The sequence below is a fragment of the Trypanosoma grayi genome (assembly GCF_000691245.1).
Source record: "Trypanosoma grayi strain ANR4 Tgr_16_V1, whole genome shotgun sequence".
Lineage (NCBI taxonomy): Eukaryota > Euglenozoa > Kinetoplastea > Trypanosomatida > Trypanosomatidae > Trypanosoma > Trypanosoma grayi.
Genome location: NW_008825635.1, coordinates 1 through 23,759, shown reverse-complemented (window position 1 = coordinate 23,759; position 23,759 = coordinate 1). Strand labels below are relative to the sequence as shown.

Sequence of the window (23,759 nt, the reverse complement as noted above, 5' to 3'; positions counted from 1 at the left end):
TTTTTTTTGGCGTCTTTCGTTCTCTGACGCAAAAATACCCGCGCGCAGTTGTCAGATGAGGGCAGTACTTCAATTTCTTTTTCCGCAGCTGCCAGGCTCGTCGCCTTTAATTGACTGGGTGTCGCAATCTCTCGTTCTCTCCCTCCCCCTCCCTTTCTGGTGAAGAGCGAAGTGAGTGTGCCATTGCGTACTGTAGGAGTGGGGTTGGAGGATTGGTAAGGCGGCGCCTCCTCGGCAGCGGAGGGAGGTGCTCACAAAGAAAGCTACGAAAATCAAAGAAGACCAGTGAGGAGCAGGAAAGTGAAAAGGAAGAAAGATAGTTCAGGTGCTTTTTTTTTTATTTGCCTTTGAGTTGACCAGGATGGGGATTTGTTTAATTAATGTATTGCATTCATATGAGTGCTGATTGCCTCTTCCATTAAGAGTAGTGTGTGAGAACACACATGCTCCGCATTGAAGCCCTCCCCTTCCGCACAGAAACACCCCCTCAATCATTTGCTGTTTCTGGGGCAGAAGAGCTTTCGTCTTGACGGGTTCACACAATATCTTCTCAAAGTTGCGAATGGGTACCACAGTAGACCACTCCATGTACTGTGAATTCGAAGAGCGCATTTATTTGTGTGAGTGTGCGCTTATGTTTATTTATTTATTTATTGTCTGGTGGGTTGTGTCACTTGGAGGCTTGTATTCTTACCTTTCTCCTTTCCTCATTCTCGGTTATCAGCGAGGGCTGCCCTGGTAGTTATACATGCATGGGGTGGACAATGAGTATAGTGGCAAGCACATGGCGTGGAGGCTGCAGGTCTTGCCCCGATCACGCTGAGTTGCTGCTGTTGTCGTTGTTGCTTCTTTTTTTCCAGGCGGTACCTTCCTGTGGTGAGGAGTCACTAGCCACGCGAAAGTTGCTCACCCTTGGACTCATCACAGACAGCCACTACGACACATTTCCAGCGGGGGAGAAGGCACCATGGGAGAGCATGCATCACTGGCTGCATGAGCAGCGCAAGCGTACAACCACCACAACACTGCGCCGCTACGATCTTGCGAGGGACAAGATGGACGAGGCCATATCGCTCTTCAACAGCGTGACAGATATGAATTTGGTGGTGAACTTGGGAGACCTTGTGAACAACGACTTGATGTGGAATTTGAAGCCGATTCTGGACAGCTATCACCGCGCAAAAGCACCACACTACAGTGTTTTGGGCAATCATGATCTACGCGCGCACAATGACCGCTTTGGAAAACTCAACAAGACACAGGAGGAGTGGCTGATGAAGAAGTTGGGGCTGCATCGCCGGTACTACACCGTCGATCACCCGCCGTTCCGATTCATCTTTTTGGACTCCATGACTAATGACTTGGAAAACACCAATACCACGACAAAAGAGGCACAAACAAAGTGGCTAAAGGAAGAGCTGGACCTGGCCAAAGCAGCGGAGCGCGTGACGATTCTGTTTGCCCACATTCCCATTGGTTTTGAAACGAACCTGCTGGGGCCACTCCTCAAGTCATATGACCAGATGCCGTTGGTGTTCTCTGGGCACAACCACAAGGGGGATTATGTCGTCCAGGGGCCGCACCGTGTTCACTGCATTACTCTGGCAGGCCAAATTGAGACACTATCCAACGCCTTTGCGGTGGTGGAGATCTTCGAGAACCGTGCGGAACTAACGGGCTTTGGGCGGGTGCCCTCGCGTATTCTGCATTTCCAGCCACATGTAGTGGATTTGCTTCGGCGATATCAAGGGCCTCTAAGGCACAACCTGACGACGCAAGGCTTCCAGCCTCCCTTGCCAGACGAGCTATGGGCCAATGAAGTGCTGCAAAAACCACCCAGTCTTCAGTTGAATATTCCGCACTACAGAAAACCATTGTTGCCTGGAGCAGCGGTACAAACTCCTCCACAGACCCGTTTTACCAATGAGGTGTTGCCTCTATTGAAAAGGGATATGGTATCCATTCGTGGTCGTGAAGAACCCGTGGATCTCACCTCTGCGACGCGGAAGCGTACGCTTCTGATCAACGGAGTGAAGGTTATTTCTGAGACAGATGTGTTGCCTCCTGCTGGGGGTCTCACTCCTGTTAATGCTGGGAGCACAGGAACTGAAACAGATTCCCTGCTCGAGAAGGAGACTGTTCTAACCTTTGCGTTGTGGGCGCCTGTAGTGGGACTTTTTTTTCTCCTGTTATGGACTCTGAAAAAGAGGCGCCGCTTGAAATGGCGTGACACTGTGTACACAAAGCCGTAGTTGCTGTTGTTGTTGTTGTTGTTTTCGTGTATGTCTGTGTGTCTGTCTGTGGAGACGTGGCCACGTTTATTTCTGTTGGCCTCATTCTGTACACACCTCTGATGGAAAGCTAATGGGTGTATCATGTGGATAACTTATCCGAGGTAATTTTTACTCTTTCTATATAGACCTCATTTCTATTTCACCCCCTGACTAAGGAAGATCGATGGCAAGTATGAGTGTGGAAGCTGGATCGAATGTTCATGTGTACATCCGTCTACTGCACCCATGCACGCCAGGTCTTCCACAGTCGTTAACTACGGCATGTCGTGCAGTCAACGATGATGAGGAGGAAGAGGAAAAGGAACTGGCGATAGAAGTTGGAAAGACCGCTTGCCCAAATGGTGTCCCATATCTCGTATTACCCAACTCTGTGCGAATGCAAGGAAGTGGTACAAACATTCTCTTCCAGAGCGGTTGCATTGATGGTAACAAAACTACAGCAACGTTGGGCGAGGCTGCCTGGGAAGAGTTGTGGCGTACGGGATCATTTTGGTATCTGTACTGTGTCTCGCCTCACACTCCTTCTGAAGGACCGCATGAGACACAGGATTCGATGCTGCAGTACATGGTGGAGCGCATCGTTAATGTTGCATCTCCCCTAACGGCTACTGTTTTGCTGTGGACAGAGGGTAGTGGGTCACTGCTAGGTTCAACGTACACGCCATCGTGGCGGCGTTGCAGCAAAAGAGTTTACGAATTGACGGATTGTGACACTTTGTTAAGATTGGTAAATATGAGTCTTCTGGATTCTGACGAGGAGGCGACTTCATTCCGTTTTTCTTTGGTGAGTGTCGCCTTCACCGACCCGGATTCAGGGCGCACATATGAAATTGTGGTCGCTACTGTCCACGCTCGCTTTGATGTACTTTCAACAAGGACATCCAACTCCCTCGTCGCGGTACGCAATTGGTTCGCCAACATTGCGTGGATGCCGGCAGGACAAACGTTGGGGAAGCAGAACGACGAGGGTGCTGTCCATGAGATGGAGGCATGGGCAGCAGGTCTGCTGCCCACTGAGGTGACCAACTTTATTTTCACCCACCTCTACAACCCCGTGGAGGATGAAGGTTTCCAGTTCACCCGTCCACTGCCGCCACGAATAGTGTACGCCATTTTGGAAATACACGGGGATGCTCCTAGCGTGGGTGATAGAGAGTGGCACAGTGACGAGAGTGCACAAGCTGCAATGCTTCGGTACCTAGAGTTCTGGTCTTCATTGGGGGCACTTGTGTTGGAAGACGATGACAACACCACCACTCTTTTTCAAAGAAAGGCCACTAACAGAGGCCTTGAAGGTGTGTCGTGCGAAATGTTAAATGACGCCAAACAGTGGCTGCTATTTCTTCTCGCAAATCCTGCAATGGCTCCCCAACTGATGGAGGAGTGGGACAGCGCAACAAAAGACGATAGAGGTAATGTAAGCGCTGGAAACAGGCTTCTTGTTGCCCTTGAACACATGCATCGTGTGGTACAGCGGGCGAGACAGAAGGGAATGCAGCGAAGGGTGAGGAATCTTCTGCGATCGGATTCCATCCACGGTGCGCCTCCATCAAGTCAGAGCTCGCGAATCACCCAAATAGTCGACCGTTTTGGCGTCGAAAATCAGGCTCTGATGTGGTGTCAGCGGCTTGAGTGGAAGTACTACACCATGCTCTCTGGTTTCCTCAGTGAAGTTCAGCGCTCAACACGCAATGACGTTGCACCATCTCCGCCACCACAGTTGCAGCAGCAACAACCTGTAGAACATGTGGACTCGGCCCACAAGAAGGAAGAGGACACAATACACTCAGAGGGGCCAGTCCAACGAAACGACTCGAAGTCTCCTGTTGTTGTTGCTTCTGCCACAGAAAAGGAGTCGGGGACATCATCAATCACCTCACATAACTCTAACCAGTCAGTGATATGCCACCCAGTGCGAGTTGTGACTCATCACACTTCAGCACCGCTGTTTGACCCTGTGAGGCGTTTATTGGAAGCAGAGGCTGTCAGACGGATTCATATAAAGCTCAACGCCGCACAGTCGTTACAAGCATTTCTGTTCTCAAGTGTGCATGGTATGCGGTGCTGCTATGGGCAATTAGCGGCTTCACTGGATTCTTTAACTAGTGCACAGCGAGACATTGAGGGTCTACGGCATAGTGAATCACTTGTGTTTCATCGCGACCTCCTCACTTTTCAGAGCTTGGTGCACTGCTGTATGTATGCTGCGGATGTACTCCTGCGGCGATTGTTGGAGGGGTTTCAGCTCAAATTAGAGTGGTTCACAGAGGCGCTTACGCATTTACGTCAACAGGACAAGACTGACAGATGTCGTAAGCATTCCACCTCGTGTGATGCCGCCGTACAGATTCCTGCTCCTATGCTGCTTGGAAATGCGCTGAATCAGGGGTATGGCGACCATAGTGACTTAAAGCAATTTTTGCCCATAGTGAACGAAGCGCTTCACCAGCCTGGGCTCGAGGAAGTTTCTTCCTCCACTAATTCGGTCTACATGCCGGACAACAAGAGTGTGGCGTCTCAGGAGAAAGTTGCTGAGGATGTAGAATTTCCAGAAGAGTCTGAAGTGCGCCCAGAGGATTTGCTACCGCCCCCGGCTGTGACGACAAGAGCAGAAGCGACCACAAAAGCAACATCTACCACCACGTCGAAGGGGAAAGGCGGTCATGAGACTATAGGGGCAAATGGGGCGCCAGCATCAGAAGTGGTAGAGAACGAGAAGGAGGAAAAGAAAATAAGGTACGCTCGGCGCCACCCAGTGGAGAACTGTATTGAAAATGATAGGCGTGTCAAGGGTGGTGTGGCTCCTTCGGTGCGGTTCCACCGCCTTCGTCGTCTCAGTGCAAGCGTTCCTCTACGCCAATCTTGCTTTCGGCATCTACTCTCCACAGGGCGTAGCGTAGGTGTTGACAAGCAGCAAAACGGTGGCAAACTACCCGCACTAAGTTTTGATGATATTAAAAAGGAGCGGGAGCACTGGAATACGGCAGGTGACCTCGATGACTACCGAAGGTTGCTGGCGTATAGTGTGTACGTGGTTGGTGAGGCAAGGTGTGGCAAGTCAAGCCTACTGCACCGCCTCTCGCGTGACACGCCCTCTTCATCTGCCAGGCCCCCAACGGTGGCGCCCCACACAATGACGATGAAGCGCGTCTCAGCAATTGTCGATGTGCCCTTGTGGAGGGGCCCTCTTCCGTTGGGAGGGTGCAGCAATGTTGTGTTCTCCGATGTGCAGGAATGGATGAGTATTACCTCAGAGGTGTGCGAGGCGCAGACCTGTCGTGTCGGGGTGAACTTTGTGGAGATGCCAGGTCCGTTTTTGTTAGCAGCCAGCATGGGGCATGTGAAGCTTCCGATCCGGGGCGCCGTGTACTATATTGTATACCGAATGCAAGACAGCTTGGATGCGATACAACACTCAATATGGAAGCATGTGGTCAGGCTACAATCAGCTGTGGCGCTTCCGAGTTCACACGTTGTTGACCTTATGAAGAGCGACGCTGACGCAGCAGGGGATATACGCATGACATCACTCCCCTTACCGGTGGTACTGGTAGGCACACACGCTGATCTCATGCCCGAATTGATTTTGACAGAGCAGCAAGACGCGGCGCAGAAGCGACTGTGTGAGATAACCCGCTGGTTTGAGCAGCAGATTGAGTGGCAGACAGAAACGGCAGGGGACAGTGTACCGCGGCCCCTGCTTGTAGACGCGTGCCTCACCAGTGCGTGCAACAGTTTGGTTATTAGTAAAGGCCTTGATGGGGCAATTTCTATTCCGGTTTTCCTTCAGCGCACGCTGCAGTTTCTCCATCACACCGCGCCACTGAGTCCACTTCATGTTTTGGCACGATGGCTTCCACGGCGCTTCATCGCTGAGGAAGTACTTAAAAAAGGTCACATGCATGACGGTGCAGAAGCTGTACCCACTGCAAAAGATGGCTGCAATACTGCGGATCATACACTCGAAGGATTTTGGGCAGCACAGTGCCTCCACCACAGCCGCGGCCACGAGCTACGTGATAATGGGGAGGCTGGAAACCAGCAGCAGCAGCAGCAGCAGCGAGATGGCAACGCTTCGCTCCCAAGTTCTTCGCAAACCCTGGTAGAGTGGTGGAGGGGCAGCTTGGAAGGTCTCCTTGTTCTCTTCACCGCACTGCAACGTCTGCGCCAATACATTTCGTGCTCCTTCGAAGAGCAGTCCCTGGACAACGCGGTGCTGTACCACCTGGGGTTTGCCCGCTCCGATGATCCCGATGAGACATCAACGGACGCCGAAGTGGAATTAAGTCTCCGGGAAAGAGATGTGTTTCTTGAGTCTCTATTTGAAGAGTGTCGTCTGCGCGGTGTATTGCTGTTTCTCCCGTTCCAATCGCTCTCCCAGGTGCCAGAAAGTAGTTGCGGGGGTGCAGCACAACTTGCAAGTTGTCAAGCATTCACCACGGGGGACGTGAATCGACCGCTGTGCATGGTGACGGTCGGTCCCGAGTGGGTAGAGCACCTCTGGGCACAGACGTTGGCACCGCGGATGGTGGTACACCACGCCGTGTCGGCTCTGCAGGAAGCCGGCATTGGGCTCAGAGACGCTTTGATGGGTGTTCTTGAGCAGTGTGTGGAGCAGCTTGGATACACATTTCCCATTGCGTGCTTTGCCGCGGTGTGGCCTCAGATTGCAGAGTCTGCGTCCGAGGACGCCACGGAAAGCAGTGCTGACAATATCGATAAGATGCAGGGATATTTTTTCCTTTATTTCAAGAAGGGGTTTGTCTCAATTGCGCTTCTGCAGCTATTGTGGCGATCGCCCTACGCAGCCCTCGCCACTCACGAGACTAATGCGGCAACGGGCTTGATGGCATGTGGATTGATATGCGAAGGGCAAACACTGGAGAAGGAAGAGGTGGAGGAGGGGGAAGAAGTAGGTATGATGAAGAGTGGTATTACGGGCTTCCACGTGCCGTGCACTGTATTGACAGCTAATGAAGATTTGTAGGTTTATTGAATATGAAGGAATTGTGATAAAAGTCCAACTCAATATTTCCTCTCTGTGCATTTTTCTCGCAAGTTCTAATGTTTACTTTATTTCTTTCTTTCCCATAATGGAGTTGCTGCTGTACTGAACAGAAGGGCAGTAACTACCTCAAGCGAGAATGGTGTTCTTGCATACACACACACACTTCAACCCGAGCTCTTATCGATGGTGCTCCTCCTCCGCGTGTGTTCCTGTGTATATATATATATATATATACCTTTTTGGATGTGAGGTTGTCTTGTTTCTTGTTAAGATTTATTCCCTCCTTTGTTCTTTCTACTTATTCACACGCAGAAGATAGATTAATGATGGTACCCTGTTGTGATGGCCCCTCAGTCTATGTTGGTGCACTCGTGGTAGAGATTGCCAAAGTCATGGAGGAGAAGGCCTACAGGCGCCACATGCAGCCCCGCTTGTCAACAAGGCAGCGGGCGCATCTCTGGGCGCTGCGGAGTCAGGCACTGTTTGGTGATGCGCCTGACGACCTTGAAGGACACGGGCGGAATGGAGGTGCAAGTAAAAATGAAGGGAAACAAGTTGCTTTGAAGGGTGTTCCGGTTCTCAGTGGACTGGATCTCCCACAGGGGCCCTCTCACTGGTATCAGTTTACGACACGTTTGTACTACTCAGCGTGGGTCGCGCTGCGGGGGACGATGAGCCCGCAGGTTGCCGCCGAGGCATTGTGCACTGAGTTCTTCTACTTATTGAAGGTGCATCGCGTACCCGCCATGCTGGTTGTCATGGAGGCCGCTCTCAGCACCGCACGTGCCAAAGCTACAGCTGCTGTCGCGATGAATGTCACAGGAAATGGTACCTATAATAAGAAACTCACGGCGTTATGTGAGGGTTTCTATGTCCGCGGGTACCACGGAGACCCTGCAGTGATCGCATTCCTATGGCTCTGTCGTGCTCATTTTATCCCGTGCGAGGTAGACTTTGAACCGTTCGCTCCCAATAAATCTCAGGGCGCAGACAATATGTTCCTCGTTAGGTCGTTGGCGCACAACGCGGTAGTCACAGAACCTTTGGCGGCGTTCATGCTCTGCGTGGAGCTGTATTTGTCGCCCGGTGAGCACTGGTTCGGGGTGCAGCCGCTTGTTTCTTCTTCGGTGACCCATGCAGCTTCTGTAGTGGAAAAGAGTGCGTGGACGGAGTACATGCAGCATGTTTTGGTCGACCTCCGAGCACCATTGTTACAGTTTATGAGAGAGATGATCTCCCTTGAAAGGTCCAATGAAAAATCACAAAAGACTCAGCTGTCCGCACGGCGTCTGGACAGCCAATGTGAGGAACTATCAACAGTTGTCATGAAGGCACTCATGTGTTACGAGCGCTTCGCTTACCATTATTATGGAACTCGTTCGAAATCCACGGTTTCTGTGGCTGACTTGTGCGTGGCCGCGTATAGCTTTGTAGTGTGCACAAACCCACTCTGCAAAAGCCTATTCCGGTCGCTAGATGTGGTGTCGTCCCCCACAGGACACACTGGCGTGGAAATAGGCTCGCAGCGGACGCAGCGAGGACCGCTCTACAGTTACGAGAACTCTGGAACAGACGCGGGGCAACCAACTGCAGTGGAAAATACTAGCACACTGTTCAGCGGCATCCCACAGACGTACCAAGAAATAGCATCGCGTATCCTGCAAGGAGCGGTCGTCGCGTCTCCTGTTACAGTCCGCGTAGGCGAAGAAGATGGAAGAGAGCGGTTTTTAAAGAAGAAAACGCCATTCACAACAGGCCTTAGGCTCCTTAAATCAGACTCGCCGTGGAGCGGCTTGGCACCTGGTACAAATGAGGCAGCCATGTTAGTAATAGACCGTTTGATTCAAAGCACATTCCGACCTGTGCGGCACCGACTCGCGGATATTTTTTCTTATGTGTGGTGCAAAGCGAACGAGCAGTGTGTTGCCTTCCCCTTCCTTGTGCTTGACAAGGAGCAGCAAGCATTTGTCACGACATCAACCACCGACGCCGTTTCCCTTTCACGTTGTGGAGCTCCATGGATGGAAGGAGGTGTCGTAGAAGTGGCACGATCGTACTGGCTGAAGTTGCGTTCCGCCTTTGGTGCACCCTCGTCGTCCCCCGAACGTAGGACCTACCGTTGCGTAGAGGCGAGGTTGTGAGGATCGTTTCTTTGCTTGTTTTTTTGTTCAGTATACGTTCGCCACTACAGGAGTGTGGAGAGTTGGAGCGACGTACGGTGCGGTGTGGTGATAAATGTGTGGTATTGTTCTGACTGGGCGAGTACTGAATGAAGGCAACGCAAAAACAAAAAAAAACATTTTCTTGTTTTCTTCCCTACTTGTATGTCAACTGATGGACGAAGCCACTACCTCACCTAACGGCACACTGAGTTCTATGAACGTCAGCTTCTTTTAAAGGTAGCAAACAGAAAACTTAACACTTCTTTTTTTTTTTTTTTTTNGGGGGGGGGGGGTAAGGACTGGCATCGTGGGCTCTTTTTGATGCCCTCTTTTAAAACTTTCTTCGTCTGTTACATGAGTGCATCGCTCCTCCTGTTTCTCTTCTTCATTCACCCTCCTTTCACTGCCACCACATTTGTTTTTGAGCATAATAAGAATTGAGTGTAGATGAATACGCGATCTTTGGCTAAGATCACCGCTGCTGTGGCCATGGGCTACGTTGCTTACCGCGGCATGCGGAGCTTCTTGCGGAATGAGATCACGGTGAGCATCACGGAGGTGGTGCATCTTCCCCCAAGCGACAAGATGCTAGAAGTGGATGAACAAGCCACGCTTGTGGGAGAGATTCAATGTGAGGCATATCTGATGCACAGCTACCGATTTCAGATGAAGCTCGCTGCAAACATTAAAGGAGGGTCCCTCCAACCGTCCTCTACACCCCGCTTGCGCCACCGCGTCATGCACATGGCGGAAAATGGCAAATACCGCAACGTGGTACCATACTCTGGAAGTAAAAAACGAGAAGGGTTTCCCAGCATCCTCGTGGATGACGTAAATTGCATGGTCGACTACTGGGAACTTGCGATGAACGGTGGTATATTTTTCACACCTGCCTGCATCGGAGATGAACTGCTGCTGCGTTACGAGGGACCAGTGAAGGAGGGATGTACGCTTAACACGGCTGTACGGAACTGTTACATACAGACCGATGGTACGCCGGGTCTGAAGCGTCTCTCTTTTGATTTGGTTGTGTACGACGTTGTACACGCTGTGAAGGTACACATTGAACTTCCTAATCGCTATTGTGAAGTTGTTGCTATCCACACTGGGGGTGTGGGCCGCATCCATCAGCCAAACCCGCATAAGCCTCACCACTTTGACTGGGAGGTCAATACCGTTGACGAAACGACGTGGAAGGGCGTTAAGGAGTTGGGTCCCGACGTGCTGCCGGAGGCCCGCCTCGCCCGCCGCGGCTTCACTGACGAGGACTTGACTGCTGCGATGGAGCGAGGCGGCAGGAAGGGCAATGACCCTGGTTCCATGGCCAATAACTACCCTCTCCGAGACGTGGCGGAGCTGCGGTTAGAGGAAAAGGGGGAAGATTTCGAGGAAGATGACTGCAGTGACGCAGCCGGTGGGATGCTGTATCACCGCGAAAGATCCGGGCTTCCTGACGGCAAACGCCTGCTTGACGCGCATTTTATACTCATCTTTGAGGAGCCGGATGGTGTGGAGTATGATTACGCCTCGAGTGATTCAGACCTTCCTGATGACGAAGACGAGGGTGATAATAGCAACAACAACAACAACGGAAGGACTACGAGGAAAAAGAGTGGTAGGAGTGCTTCTCATGCCGACGGCAAAAGTAGCAAAAAATCTCTGAAGCGCGAGGAGCGCGCACGCAGAAAACAACTGCAGCGTCGTAGTGTAGACTCTATCCTCACGGCTGGTCTGGGTGTCTCTACGCGCGTACCCTCTGTAGAACTGTCATATAGTGTTGTTGGTCTCGCGTCTGGAGTAACAGTGCGGAAGCTGCAAACAGTGAGCGACCGGCCGAACTGGGCGCCACGGTCTCTTCTCGACACATGTCTTTTGCGCTGGCTGGTTCCTGGCATCCTCCAGCGACGACTGGGGAAGTACGCCCACTACACCACTTGGTTCGTTCAGCCTGTTCCGGTTGCGCTGCTGTGAGATATGCACTCACTCCACCACGGAAGCGGAATGCATGTATTTGTGTGTATGTGTAAGATGGAGCACAAGAAGAGAGAGCCTTGCCTCAAATGGGTGTCATGACGTGCATACGTTGATAGTTTCGGTGGTACTGAGTGGGGCGGGGGCGGAATAAAATGTTCACAAGGCATATTATGGTATTGCGGTGATTATTTCTTGGCCTCATTGGTGCTTTCCTTTCCGCGTGGCCAAGCCCTCCCCGCTACAGGATTCTTGGCGGCGCGTGGGCCACGTTTATGCGCGCACACATTGTTCACGTACCGCACAAAGAGAAAAACCACGGAAGACAATAGCACGACAACGTGTAACAGTATGCAAAAAAGAAAGCGAGATGGTGGAGAGTGTAAATAACAGCTCGTTTTTTTTTTTGGCGTATGATGCTTTTTGAGCCTCTAGCACACGAATGAAGAATAAAAAGAGGGGGGGGAGTGCTGCAGGAAAAAGGGATAGGCGAAGAAAGAAAAATGGCCATATACGCTGGGGGGCTGTTCTTGGCGGTATTTCGGATAGATATATGATGTCCTTGTGCGAGTGTGGGGGGAATGAGAGTTGAAGAGAGAGTGGCGTGGCGCGCACGTCGTATTCAACCCCTCTTTTTTTCTCTCTCCTTTTCATATATTACTGCTGTCGCCGTGGTCATCTGCGGGGCACACGTTTTCTCACTCTCTCTGTTGCTTTCCCCTTATCCCACATCGCCCGGAGTCCCATTTCCGCTATATATTCCTTTCTGTTGTGTGTGTGTGTGTGTGTGGTATGCACTTTCTTCGCTTGTCGCTTTTAATGCGTGAATGTACTACTAAATAAAGCGCTGACAAGCATTGAACAGCCTCCGCCTGTTTTTTTTTTTGCCATTCATATCCATCTCCACCGACGCTTGTTGTTGAGAGAAGAAAAAGAAGAGGTGCAACTGCACAAGCGCAGAGAGAGAGAGAGAGAGGGAGAGGAGGAAAAAGCGAATGTCTCACCGCAGTGCCAGTGACGGCAGCACTCGGGGGAGTGCTGGTATGGAAGTTGAAGAGGATGAAGAAGACTTTTTGCCCGCCATTCCGGAGTCGCTCTTGCACCCCAGGCACCCTGGAGCGGCAGCACCGGAGGAGGAGGAGGAGGAGAAGACAAGGCTCCAAAAACGGCCCCGATCACCATTGGAATGCGACGAGGTGAAAGATGGGGAGCCGAATGCGATAGAGTTACTCATCGCGGAGGGTTACCCTGCTGCCTCGCTTTACGAACGGAGTTACCGCCACGACCGATCTGTGTGCGATATTGGTGTGGTGCAGGACGAGATGGGCGCCCTCCTCATCACCATTGACGTGTCTGGAACTCTGCGCACGTGGCGCAAGTTGCCTCGTGGTGTTTTTTTCATGTCTGAGCGTCACGGTCTGTTCCCACAGATTCCGACAGCAACAGAGTCAGGGGCTGTAGATAACAGAGAATCGGTAATTGCTGCGGAGCACTTTATACTTGTCGATCCCCTGACATCCAGCCTGTTTGTGGTGCGTACCACTCCGCATGTGGAGTTGGCGGCTGGTGTCGTTATGGTTGAGGTTGAGGTCCGTCGCATAAGCCCCGCTTTGATGGCGGTGGAGGCGCGTATTTCGTTTCAATTTACTGCTGCGCTGCGCAGCAGTGGGAAGTCAACGTCTTGCTGGGAGGAAAGTGTGACACGACGGCCTTTTCTGCTGCACCACGAGTATCAGCCGTACATTGTCTTTTTCACGGCGGAGCCGAACGGGGCGGCCGGCGCTGTGCTGATGTCGTGTGCCGCCGAAAGAGCATGGCGTACCGGTGCCGCCGCGGCGTCGGTGTTGGTGCCATCTGTTTCGCTGAGCACGGCGAACCCAGTTGTCTGCTGCCAGCAACACCGCCCAAGCGGGCTGGTTGTGCTGGTCGACGAAAAGGGTATCATGGATTACGCGCAAGTCGTTGCGCGGCCTGGTGAAAACGGGCGGATAGTTGCTTCTCTTCAAGTTGTGGCTGGTGCCCCGCCTCGTGGCTCCGCGGACCCCATGATGCTGCGCGATTGGATAGTGTTTGAACGCCGGCAGAAAACAGGATTTTTCACGCTTCTACGCGACGCAAGAAATCACGCGAATGCAGGCCGGGTGATGCTACCGCTTGGTGTCGGCTTCTCCCCGACCGGGCAGTACTTCGCGGTGGCGAGCGCCCTTCTCCGTGAAGGCGGCGTGTGCGTTTGTTGTCACCTCTTTGAGTTCGCCAGCGGTGCTTTTCTTTGCCGTGGCGAGGCGGAGGAAACGACCACTATGTCCCTGCGCAGCGCGAGCGACATGCAGGCGGCGCTACAGGCAATGCGTGGCGCTGTCTTCAACGTTGTGGTGGAGAACGCCGTGCGAAAGGCCCCGCAGGGTGGGGCAGGAGGTGTGTGGGTTTTTTTGCCGGAGATCACGCTTAGCACGGTGCACGAACGACAGGTGCGTGGTCGCCGTGTTTTTGTATTCCGCGCTGCACCGGAGCCAACAGCAACAACAACAACAACAAGAGGGGAAGGCGATCTCATGAGAGGGACGGTAAGTTGTGCGGCCACGGCTTTGACTCCGTTTCACATGGAGCAACTGCTACGTCCAATTGGAGATATGGAGAATAACATTCGTGAGGCAGACCTGCCAGTAATTCCACCACCACAGTCATCGCTACCAGTAAACGTATCTTTGTCGGCAGCTCCGTGTGCACACCGGCACTTTGCTGCACCACTGACGCTGTTGCGGTTGACAGTTTCGGCAAGTCAGGCTCTCAAGAATCTCGTGATGCAGTCTCCACTCGGGTCTGCCCTTTCGCAAGAAGATGTCAAGAGACTTTTCGCCGTGCCGAGTAGCGCAGCGATTGCAGCCGCTGGCTTAAATGGGTTGAGTGGCTCCGTTGATCCGACTTTATGTACCACCTCACTCAGTGGAGCAGCCCTGCTGCTGTACACAAAGTACGAGGCGCCTCTCGATAGTATTCCGCTGATGACAGAGAATGGTTCAGACGACAGCAGTGGTGATGCCAATGCTGCAATGACGGAGCGGGTGCGCCGCGAGCGGTTATTGCTGGAGCTGCATCAGAAACGCGACTTTGATTGTGGTGATCTGCAGCAGTTGCAGTCCTCGGTGCAGCGTGTGGTGCCGCGAGGGGCTGTGGAGGAGGGCGAAGAGCAACAGGGTGGTGACGAAATAGTCCATACGAAGCACAACGACAGTGAAACAGATAGTGCCGTAGAGGAGCGACGAGTGCAACACATCATTGCGTCTGCGTCCTCGTGCCCCGTTAAGTGGGGAAATGTTGTGACTCGGGTGTTAATTGTTGTGAGCTGTTTTGGGACAATCACAGTGTGCCTCTTGCCGCAGATATCCCCAAAAGCTGTTGCGAACTTCATAGGTCTTGCGCGGGAGGGCTTCTATGACGGCCTGACCTTCCACCGTGTGGTGCCAGGCTTTATGATTCAAGGCGGTTGCCCGCTAGGCGACGGCACCGGCGGCAAGAGCATTTTTGGCGACACATTTGAGGATGAGGGACTGAACGTGATGGAGTTCTTCTCATACCCGACGGTGTACTGGCTCTGTATGGCCAACCGTGGCCCTAACACGAACGAATCGCAATTCTTCATAACGGTAGGGGAAGTGGCGCCGTGGCTGAATGGCAAGCACACTGTCTTTGGATTTGTGGTGGGGGGAAAACAGTTGGTGCAGGCTATTGTGCAAATGGCCCGAGACGCTGATGAAAAGCCGGTCACACCTGTTGTGATTGAACGTGTTGTTGTAAAAGAGGGTTCAATGGATGAGTGATGACGCCTCTTATTTTCGGAGATAAGAATGAAAAAGGAGAAATGAGGAAAGCTGGTTATTTCTTTTCCTTCTCCTTCTCCTGCTGCTGCTGATTGTGGATATTTTTTAATGAATTACATTCGTCATTACCGTCTTCACCATCTTAATCATACTTTTACTGTTTTGTTTTGCTCTTCTGCCTCATTGTGTGAAACAGTGTAAGGTAAGTGAGAAGGATGGAAGGTGGTATGTTTAACTATGACAATCTGATATGGACTATATCGTTTCCTCTCTTTTGCTCGATCGCCCTGTGGTTTTCAATGGACTTGGCACTGCTTGTACGATCAGAAGGAGGACGGTGCAGGCGGGAGGCGATAAGGGAATCCATCGCGGCAATGGAGCGGCGCGGTGAGCCTGTGCTTGCTGGACTGCGCCGAAACAGCAAAGCTGTCCTGCGCCGCGCACTTGTCGTGGTGGGCGGTGACTTCGCCAGGTCGCCGCGGATGCAATACCACGCGGCAAGTCTTGCTGCATGTGGCATGTTTGATGAAGTGGTACTTGTAGGGTTTGACATGGGCAACACCCTAATAGACGCGTTAAAAACGACCACTACGGCAGGCCACAAGAATAATAACAATAGCAGTGGTAATGGGTCAGAGGTAACCTGTGTTATAAAGACGGAATATTTGATTTCGCCAATTCTTCCACCTTCGTGGTTTAGTTGGGTCTTTCCGCACCCTCGTCTGTATTGGATTGCCTCTGCCGTGTACCGCGTGTGCGTTAGTGCAGTGGCGTTTGCCTGGGTCCTCATATGTGCGTCGACGATGGTGGTGAATGGTCGTGGACAACTGCTGCTTGTGGATCTCATTTTAGTTCAGTCGCCACCAGCAGTGCCCTTTGTTCCTGTCATAAAGTATCTTGTCCGTCCGTATGTGTTTATTGCTAACACAGTGCATTATTACTTCTTTATTGTACCTGCCTCGTGGATGTCGCACGATGCAATGAGCGAAATTCGCGGGGGGCTGAAACTGCAGCAGCAGCAGAAAGGAAACACAAGTGAAAACGCCGTCAAGGCCTCCTTGAGGTCGGTGATGTGTCCCGCTATTGTGGTGGACTGGCACAACTTCGGTTACACCATCATGCAGAGCGACGGTCGACCCTCCTTAATGGTCTGGTTGTACCGACTTATCGAGTGCAATCTTTGTCGTGGCAACCGTAACTTAACAGTGAGCAAAGCAATGCGGACAATCCTTCTTTCGCCAAACATGAAGGTATCTGGAACGACAGGGGAGAGTGGCTCAAAAATTGCTGCAGATGTGGCGGTGTTGTACGATACTGCACCGTCTTTCTTTGGCCCGGTGTCACGTACCCGCTTTGCTGCGGAGGTCCTTATGCCCGCATTGAGACTGACACGCGCCGGCCGCGAAGAGAAGATTGGCCTGTCGCCGCCACCAGCATGGTTTCTGCACGATGTGGAGCGTGAAGAGGCGGCTGTAAAGAGCAACCGCAGCGGACTGTTTATGATTGCTGCCACCAGCTGGACGGTGGACGATGACTACAGCATTGTGGTGGACGCGCTTAAACGCATTGATACTCGCCTGCAGCAGGAGCGGAAAAAAGAGAAAAATGGATTACATTCATTGAAACCCCTGTGGCTGCTCGTGACAGGAAAGGGTGCTTCACGGGCACGCTTTGAGCAGTCCGTTGCTGCGGCCCACCTCTCGTCCCTCGTGACTGTGACAACGATATATTTCCAGTCGTACACGCACTACGCAATGGCACTGGGAGCGGCGGATGTGGGCCTGTGCTTGCACCACTCCTCCAGTGGTCTCGACCTGCCTATGAAGGCGGTGGACATGCTGGGCTCTGGTCTCCCTGTTGCTGCGCTGCGCTACGACGCCCTCGCAGAGTTGTTGGACAGCAAGCGAGGTTGGATGTTCAGTAATGCAGAAGAGTTGGAAGAAATTTTCTGTCAGAACCTACTCCCTCGCTTCGAACAAGGTGACGCCGCGGATTCACTGGGTGAAGCCCGTTTCCATGTGTTGCAGAGTCGGTGTGAGACATGGGACGATAAGTGGCGATCCGTGGTGTTGCCTCTCTTGCTGGAACTGCTTTAGGGCGTATCACTGGGAACGCAGAAAGCAGCGAAAGTGAATAAAAAGACAAAATAATATTGTCTATCTGGTTTTCTCGTAATTCTGGACGTTGGCACGTTGCGGCGTTTCCCACTCTTTCATTTCATTTCCCTTTCACTTCCGTCTCTGTTTCTCCCTCTCTTTTCTGGCGCATTGCCTTCAAACGCTCACATAAACCGTGACTATATATACATGTAGAGAGAGAGGGCGCAGCATGGTTTTCTTTCAACGTGGCAGGTGCTTCAGCGTTACGCCGAGGTTCCAGCAGCCCTCTCGCTCGTACCACGTTTCTGTGTGGTTTAGGCACCGCGCGCTTCACCGCCCGAGCGACCACAGACAGTCACAGGCAGCGGGGCGAGTGGCGGCTGCGTCGGCAGTTGGGACGGGTGCACTACCCTTTGCATCCACCACCACCACCAGCAGCAGAACAACAGATATGCAGAGTAGAAGGACCGACACTACGACCATCAATAGTGGCGAGCAGCAGCAACCTGTGGCAGGCCCCTCGTGCCCGCAGGCGTATATGTACCGCATGAGGACCGGTCGCTTTGATAGTCTGACGGCTCTCTTGTCAATGCCCTACGCGGTGGCACCGCTGCGCATCCTGACGGACCTCCTCTGCGAGGTGATGCAGCTGAAAGTGGATCTGGTAACAGAAGGAGAAGGTGGGAGTGATGCAGCCTTGGAGCGAAGTGATGCATTGGAGACGCTTGAGCGCATGACAAAGTCTCTTTCGGACCCGCTTGCGGTTTCCCACCTCCTCGCGAAGGCAATTGAGACAGTGCGGGAGGCAGTAGAGGCGGCGAGCGCGGTTGGGGACCACCTCAGTGAACGTGAGGTTCAGAGAGAGCTACGGGAGGTGGAGCACTTTATTGAGCAGCTGCGGCAATGGAATGCGGCCGCTCTGAGGAGCACCACTATCACCTGTGTGACAACGCGGGATGCGAGGTGCCAGCGACTGTTGAGCTGGAGGTTTCCAAACACTGTCATGGCGGAAATTTGGCATGCGCTACTTGAACTCTGCAGTCTAACAGGGGCCTTCGCCGTTGCTGTGGAGTCCCTTAACCAACTCATTGACTTGAGTGAGCTGGTTGAGCGTGCAGGAGAGAGAGGGTGTGATAGTGAGCTGCCTGATAAAGACAATCAAGAAAGAGAAGCGGAGAAGGAAATCCAACAGCAAACCTTCACGCTGGACGGTGTCGTGGAGTCGGTGGAGGAGGAAGCACGAGACACCTTTAGACCAGTGGCGGCACTTGATCACATTCGCGCCATAGAGAGTTGTGTGCTTACGCGAAAGTTTGACATCGCCCACTCGCTATATCAGCGGTACATGCAACATGCTGAGAGCGGTGCTTTCCCCCTCGTGCCGGGTGACATCGCCGCTGCATTGGTTGGACTTGCGCACGCATGCGACAACGTTGCACATTTTGCGATGCTACAGGAACTTTTCGTTGAGAGCGAGGCGGCACAGATTGTCCCTGTATCTGTGGAGTTGTACACTGCTATCATTGACGCTGTGAGCCGCGCTTCGGAGCATCCGCAGCGCATGGCCATTGCCCTCGCGCTCTATCGCCGCTTGCGCGATGGGGGCCTGGCGCCAGATGTTGGCACATACGCTGCGCTGATAGCCTGCTGCGCCTCCACAAGGGAACCGACACACGCCTTTGCCTTTTACCAAGAGGCGCGGCAGCAGTGCGGAGTGGACCAGTTCACGCCGGCGGTGTACACCAATTTGCTGCTTTCCTACGCGAGGGCCGGTTACGGAGCGGATGCACGACAGACGTTGGAAGTGCTTGTCGAGGCTGGTGCCCCACTCACCCGCGGGGCTTTCCACGCCGTGCTGTCGTGCGCCGTGACGCTTCGGGAGGCCGAGGAAGTGCTGCAGCTCATGCAGGCGAAGTACGGGATTGCACCAACACCGCAGACGTATGCGTACCTGGTGAGGGCAGCAGCGGCGCGCCCCGCTGGTGTCAGTACTGCTCTCCACTTGTTCGACTGGCATGAGCTTGCCCTGCGGAGTTTGCTAGAGGCCAGCAACACCGCCACACATGCTGTACCGGACACCATTCCTTTCAACGCACACTCGTCGAGACGCACGGCGCTAGGCGTAGGCGATACTGCTGCTGTATTGGAGGAAGACATTCTTACACGCTATCCAGCATACGGTGAGGCCGTCGAGGGGGCGCTGCTGCGGTTGCGTGTTGACCCAACTTTGGATCCGCGCCTGGAGCAGTATATGCGGCCGCTTCTACGCATCGCTCAGCTGCGCATGAATGCCTTCACGGGGATGGCCCCGCAGACGCCCACACGTGTTCCAAAGCGAGCTGCAATCGCCGTGCTGGCGGCCGATGTGCTCGCAAACATTGAGGAGTGGTTCCTACCGTTCGTTTCACACTACTCCGCTGTTGTAATTCCATACTCCTCCCTCGTCGCTTTGCGGAGCGGAGGTGGGCGACGGGTGGACACAACCTTTGAAAAGGGGCCGCATCACTTGCTAAACGACTCAGAGTGGCGTGAAACAGGTTCGGAGCATCACATCATGGTGGAAAGTCGGCGGCGCCTATTGACCAAATTTTTGCAAAAATACCGTGACGTCATTCATTTGGTTTCCATCGCGGATGAACTGGCGCTGAGTCGCGACTGTGATCGCTATGGCATTGGTGTGAAGAAAACATTTTCTCGATCCGCTGCTCTTGCACTAAACTTGGCGCGTATGGATATTGCCAACGGAACGAAAGTTTATGCAGAGCAGAACTGTGACATTGTCTTGGTGTCAACCAATTTCGAGAAGTGCGGAAAGTACGTAGTCAACCTGAAACGGGAACTGTTGTGTCAGGATGGCAGCAACATCAGCAGCAGATGTGGGAGCAGTAGTGGCTTCAAAGGCCTGGCGGATGGGCTCCGGCGGGTGTGGTATCATAATCCACGCACAAGCCCGCAGTGGAGACCGCCACAGGTGTCTGTTGTGTCGCTTGTCGACGGCTGTGTGGATCATGAAGCATGTCAGTCGACTCGCTGCAATCCACAAGCTGGCAACGCAGCGATCTGAGTGGTTTGTTGCAAAATTACATGGAATATCACACATGCTACTTCTCTTCTATTATTTTTCTTCCAACATGTTGTGCTTTACTTTTTTTTTGTCATATTCACCTATTGATTCTTCTTTCTCTTTCTATATCATACCAAGAGAGAGGTGGGAAGGTGGGGGGGCTGAGGAAAGGAAGCAGAGGTATATCGGCGAGAGAGGGGGCATAGGAGCACCATAATGGCGGCATCAAAGTCTAGGGATACAATTTGTGACGCAGCCATCATTGGCTTCGCTCTCAATAGTGACGGCTCCGAGGCAGTCTTCTCGCCCAATAATCATTTGTTGCACATTGTGGATTGCAAGAACAAAAAGGACTGCGGCACATGGGAAATTCGCGCCACTTTGGAACAGCATGACCAGTCCGTCTCTGCCACCGCCTGGCATGGTGGAACGAATCGTATTCTCTCTTGCGCGCAGGACCGCACTGCTTTTGTGTGGTACCGCAACTCAAAAGGAAACTGGAAGCCGCAGATGGTGATGCTCGACGCAGGTGTGAAGCGGGGACTGACGAGCTGCGCGTGGAGTCACTCAGGTTCCAAAATTTATGTTGGCTCCGCCGCATCCAACATTGCTGTAGGGCGCTTTGAAACGGAGGATGAGTGGTGGATCTGCCGCTTGCTAGAGGGACACAGTAGCACAGTGACGGCGCTCGCACCGCATCCATCAGACGATGCGCTACTGGCCTCTGGAGGCACTGATGGAAAGCTTATGCTTGTCTCAACATACATGAAAAAGTTAGATGGTAGAAAGTGCAAGTCTTTTGCTCACGTCTACCTCGAGAAAAACTTTGGCGCGTGGGTCCACGCAATTGCGTGGGCGCCATCCGGTCAGCGCCTCGCCGTCGCTACACATGATAGTCGGGTGCACGTCTTCGATGTGGGTTTATCTGGCAGTTTCACACATGACGCGGTCTCTCCAACGCTGCACACTATCACCATGTCCATACTTCCGCTGAAGGCACTTGCGTTTGTGGCAGAGGACCACCTCGTTGGTGGAGGTTTTGACTATTACCCGGTTCTCTTCACCCCTATTGAGGCAGGAGCAGGATGGGAAATGAGCGGAAAGTGGACGATAAGCCGAGCAAAGGGGGTGAAAACGGCGCAGCAAATTGCCCGCGAAAAGTTTCAAAATGAGGCTCGTATCGGGCAGGCAGAGTTGATTGAAGATGAGCAGAATCGCCACAAGAACACCATTAACAGTGTCATTAGCCTGTTTGGCCCCAACGCCCCCACAATACCAGACATAAATGATCCTGTTTTCGCGACAGCCAGTCTCGATGGACGGGTTGAGATGTGGACTATGGGGGAAGTCATGCGTACCACCTAGCAAGTGGGAAAACGAAAACAACAGCAGCTGAAGGCAAGTAGGTGTGAATCACACAGCTCTTCTTACGGGTGAGGTCCATCGTATCGTACATACCTGCATATAATTACAAACGGACACATACACACAAAATGACCTGAGGTGTGGAGGCATTTTTTATTTTGCTTCAGTGAGAGTTTTAGATGACCCAACCTTTGATCGGGTGGAATCTATTTATTATACAGTTTCCTCTTTCCTTCTTGTATTCCTGCAGCTGCGAAAAAAAGGGTAGCCGGCTCGCCACGGAGAAAAGGGTATGTAATGCTGGCGGAGCCGGGAGATTCTGTTCTTTTTCACGGTAAGGTGGAGAAGATAGGTGCGGACGGCTCCAGCCTTCCCCGTGGCGTGTTTGTGACGCCATCAAGCCTTCTTGTAAGTCTTCCCGCTGGGGGTGTTACCCGCACCGTGCAACTTTCTAATGTGCTGGAACTCGTCCTCACGATGCCTGAAGGAAGCAGTGACCGTTTCCTCTGCATGATACGGGTGCGAAACGAGGCACTGCTGACTCTTAGCTTCACGAGTCGCGAGGACGCGGACCGTTTCTCCGATGCTATTCGCCGCGCGGCGAGTCACGTAAGTGTTGTTCACAGCAGTGAAGAAGCCGTGCAAGAGAGGCACGTTACGTTAGATGCACCACGCCCTACAACGAAGGGGGTGCGCTTCGCTGACCCGCCGGCGTCGCTGGGCGGCAGCGGCCACCGCCTCTCGCCGCAGCAGTCTTCGTTGGGGCCAGTGAGCNCCGGCGTCGCTGGGCGGCAGCGGCCACCGCCTCTCGCCGCAGCAGTCTTCGTTGGGGCCAGTGAGCCACAGCAGCAGCAGCAGCCACACCGCCGCCGCGCCGGTTGAGCCACTGGAGGCGGCAGGCGCGTGGTCGCCGGCGGACGTAAACATAAACAGCCGGTGGGACCGCACGGGCCTCTTTGACGCGCCATCGGAGTCGCACGTCACGCCGTTTCGCCGTGAGTCAACCCACCGAAACCCCGACGAGTACAAGACTTCACCCCGCGTGGGAACTCTCGACCGTGCGAGGGAGGCATCCATGTACCAGAGCGATGTCACGCGTCCTCTCCAGTTGCAGCAGTCTGTGGCGGCGGGCAGCTACACCAGCCAACAGCTGGAGCAGCGCGGGCAGCAGGTGGAGCCGCTGGGCGGTGTTCGTGCCAAGCGGGACGCAGCTGCGAGTGTCCAGCAACGTCTCTTGACTGATTTAGAGTTGCGTGAGCAGACTGTGCGTCGCCTCCAGGGAGAACTCGAGGAGAAGAACGCATTTATCGATGACCTCAAGTCGGCCCTCCGCTCACAAGAGGGCGTCTTCCAAGAGATGCTTAAGGCTACAGAACAACTGCGCCTTGTTGAAGGCGTGAAGAACCAGATGGAGAAGCAAGTGGTGTTGCTGCGTGCAGAAGTGAAGCACATGGAAGATCGCATCAAGCAGCAAGAAACTGAACATTCTGGTGAACTGGCGACAAAACTGGCGGAGCTGCATGAGGCACACACGAAGGAAGTGGAGGCGGTGCAGGAGGCATTCGCGCAGTATGATGCTGATATGACGGAGTACGTGGAGAATCTGCGGAAGGATAGGGATCGTGAAGTGCACAAGTGGAGTGAGCAGGAACGGCTGTTGCAGAAACAGATTGAGAGTCAAAAGCGTGAAATTGCGGAACTGACAAACGCTCTTGCGTCACGAGGTGGTAGTCCATCTCTGGGCAAGGCGGCAACAAGGAATGACAAGACGCTAAAATCCCGTGTCTTGCTATCGCCGTCGCAGCAAAAGGGTGGGAAGGCACGTCAGGTCTGCCCCTCAGCATCCGAACTAGAGCTCCAAATGCTGTCACTAGAAGAAGAGCATGAACGAAGCCGTCTGTACGCGAAGCTGCGCCAATACGCCCGAAGTCAACGGCGTACCCCCAACAGGGTGCCATTTGACGGAAAAGACGACAAC

At 53.1% G+C, this 23,759-nt stretch overlaps 10 protein-coding genes across 10 annotated transcripts; all 10 read left to right on the top strand.

Moving 5' to 3' along the window:
- Window positions 1–752: 752 nt before the first annotated feature.
- Window positions 753–2,252, top strand: DQ04_00161090 (serine/threonine protein phosphatase; the record flags this gene model as incomplete). Its single annotated transcript, XM_009308323.1, has 1 exon — window positions 753–2,252. One exon carries the CDS (start codon window positions 753–755, stop codon window positions 2,250–2,252), a length of 1,500 nt encoding a protein of 499 aa, XP_009306598.1.
- Window positions 2,253–2,457: 205 nt separating this feature from the next.
- DQ04_00161080 (hypothetical protein) lies at window positions 2,458–7,281 on the top strand (the record flags this gene model as incomplete). Its single annotated transcript, XM_009308322.1, has 1 exon — window positions 2,458–7,281. One exon carries the CDS (start codon window positions 2,458–2,460, stop codon window positions 7,279–7,281), a length of 4,824 nt encoding a protein of 1,607 aa, XP_009306597.1.
- A 413-nt stretch (window positions 7,282–7,694) lies between these two features.
- DQ04_00161070 (hypothetical protein) lies at window positions 7,695–9,443 on the top strand (the record flags this gene model as incomplete). The annotated part of the gene is made up of 1 exon (XM_009308321.1): window positions 7,695–9,443. One exon carries the CDS (start codon window positions 7,695–7,697, stop codon window positions 9,441–9,443), a length of 1,749 nt encoding a protein of 582 aa, XP_009306596.1.
- A 468-nt stretch (window positions 9,444–9,911) lies between these two features.
- Window positions 9,912–11,435, top strand: DQ04_00161060 (hypothetical protein; the record flags this gene model as incomplete). The annotated part of the gene is made up of 1 exon (XM_009308320.1): window positions 9,912–11,435. The coding sequence occupies one exon, from the start codon at window positions 9,912–9,914 to the stop codon at window positions 11,433–11,435; it is 1,524 nt and encodes a 507-aa protein (XP_009306595.1).
- A 995-nt stretch (window positions 11,436–12,430) lies between these two features.
- Window positions 12,431–15,253, top strand: DQ04_00161050 (putative cyclophilin type peptidyl-prolyl cis-trans isomerase; the record flags this gene model as incomplete). Its single annotated transcript, XM_009308319.1, has 1 exon — window positions 12,431–15,253. One exon carries the CDS (start codon window positions 12,431–12,433, stop codon window positions 15,251–15,253), a length of 2,823 nt encoding a protein of 940 aa, XP_009306594.1.
- Window positions 15,254–15,468: 215 nt separating this feature from the next.
- Window positions 15,469–17,349, top strand: DQ04_00161040 (glycosyltransferase; the record flags this gene model as incomplete). Its single annotated transcript, XM_009308318.1, has 1 exon — window positions 15,469–17,349. The coding sequence occupies one exon, from the start codon at window positions 15,469–15,471 to the stop codon at window positions 17,347–17,349; it is 1,881 nt and encodes a 626-aa protein (XP_009306593.1).
- A 232-nt stretch (window positions 17,350–17,581) lies between these two features.
- On the top strand, window positions 17,582–20,416 carry DQ04_00161030 (hypothetical protein; the record flags this gene model as incomplete). The annotated part of the gene is made up of 1 exon (XM_009308317.1): window positions 17,582–20,416. One exon carries the CDS (start codon window positions 17,582–17,584, stop codon window positions 20,414–20,416), a length of 2,835 nt encoding a protein of 944 aa, XP_009306592.1.
- Window positions 20,417–20,632: 216 nt separating this feature from the next.
- On the top strand, window positions 20,633–21,781 carry DQ04_00161020 (putative ARP2/3 complex subunit; the record flags this gene model as incomplete). Its single annotated transcript, XM_009308316.1, has 1 exon — window positions 20,633–21,781. One exon carries the CDS (start codon window positions 20,633–20,635, stop codon window positions 21,779–21,781), a length of 1,149 nt encoding a protein of 382 aa, XP_009306591.1.
- Window positions 21,782–22,078: 297 nt separating this feature from the next.
- DQ04_00161010 (hypothetical protein) lies at window positions 22,079–22,663 on the top strand (the record flags this gene model as incomplete). Its single annotated transcript, XM_009308315.1, has 1 exon — window positions 22,079–22,663. One exon carries the CDS (start codon window positions 22,079–22,081, stop codon window positions 22,661–22,663), a length of 585 nt encoding a protein of 194 aa, XP_009306590.1.
- Window positions 22,664–22,856: 193 nt separating this feature from the next.
- Window positions 22,857–23,759, top strand: DQ04_00161000 (hypothetical protein; the record flags this gene model as incomplete). Its single annotated transcript, XM_009308314.1, has 1 exon — window positions 22,857–23,759. A coding segment is annotated over one exon (903 nt), but the record flags the coding sequence as incomplete, so codon positions are not given.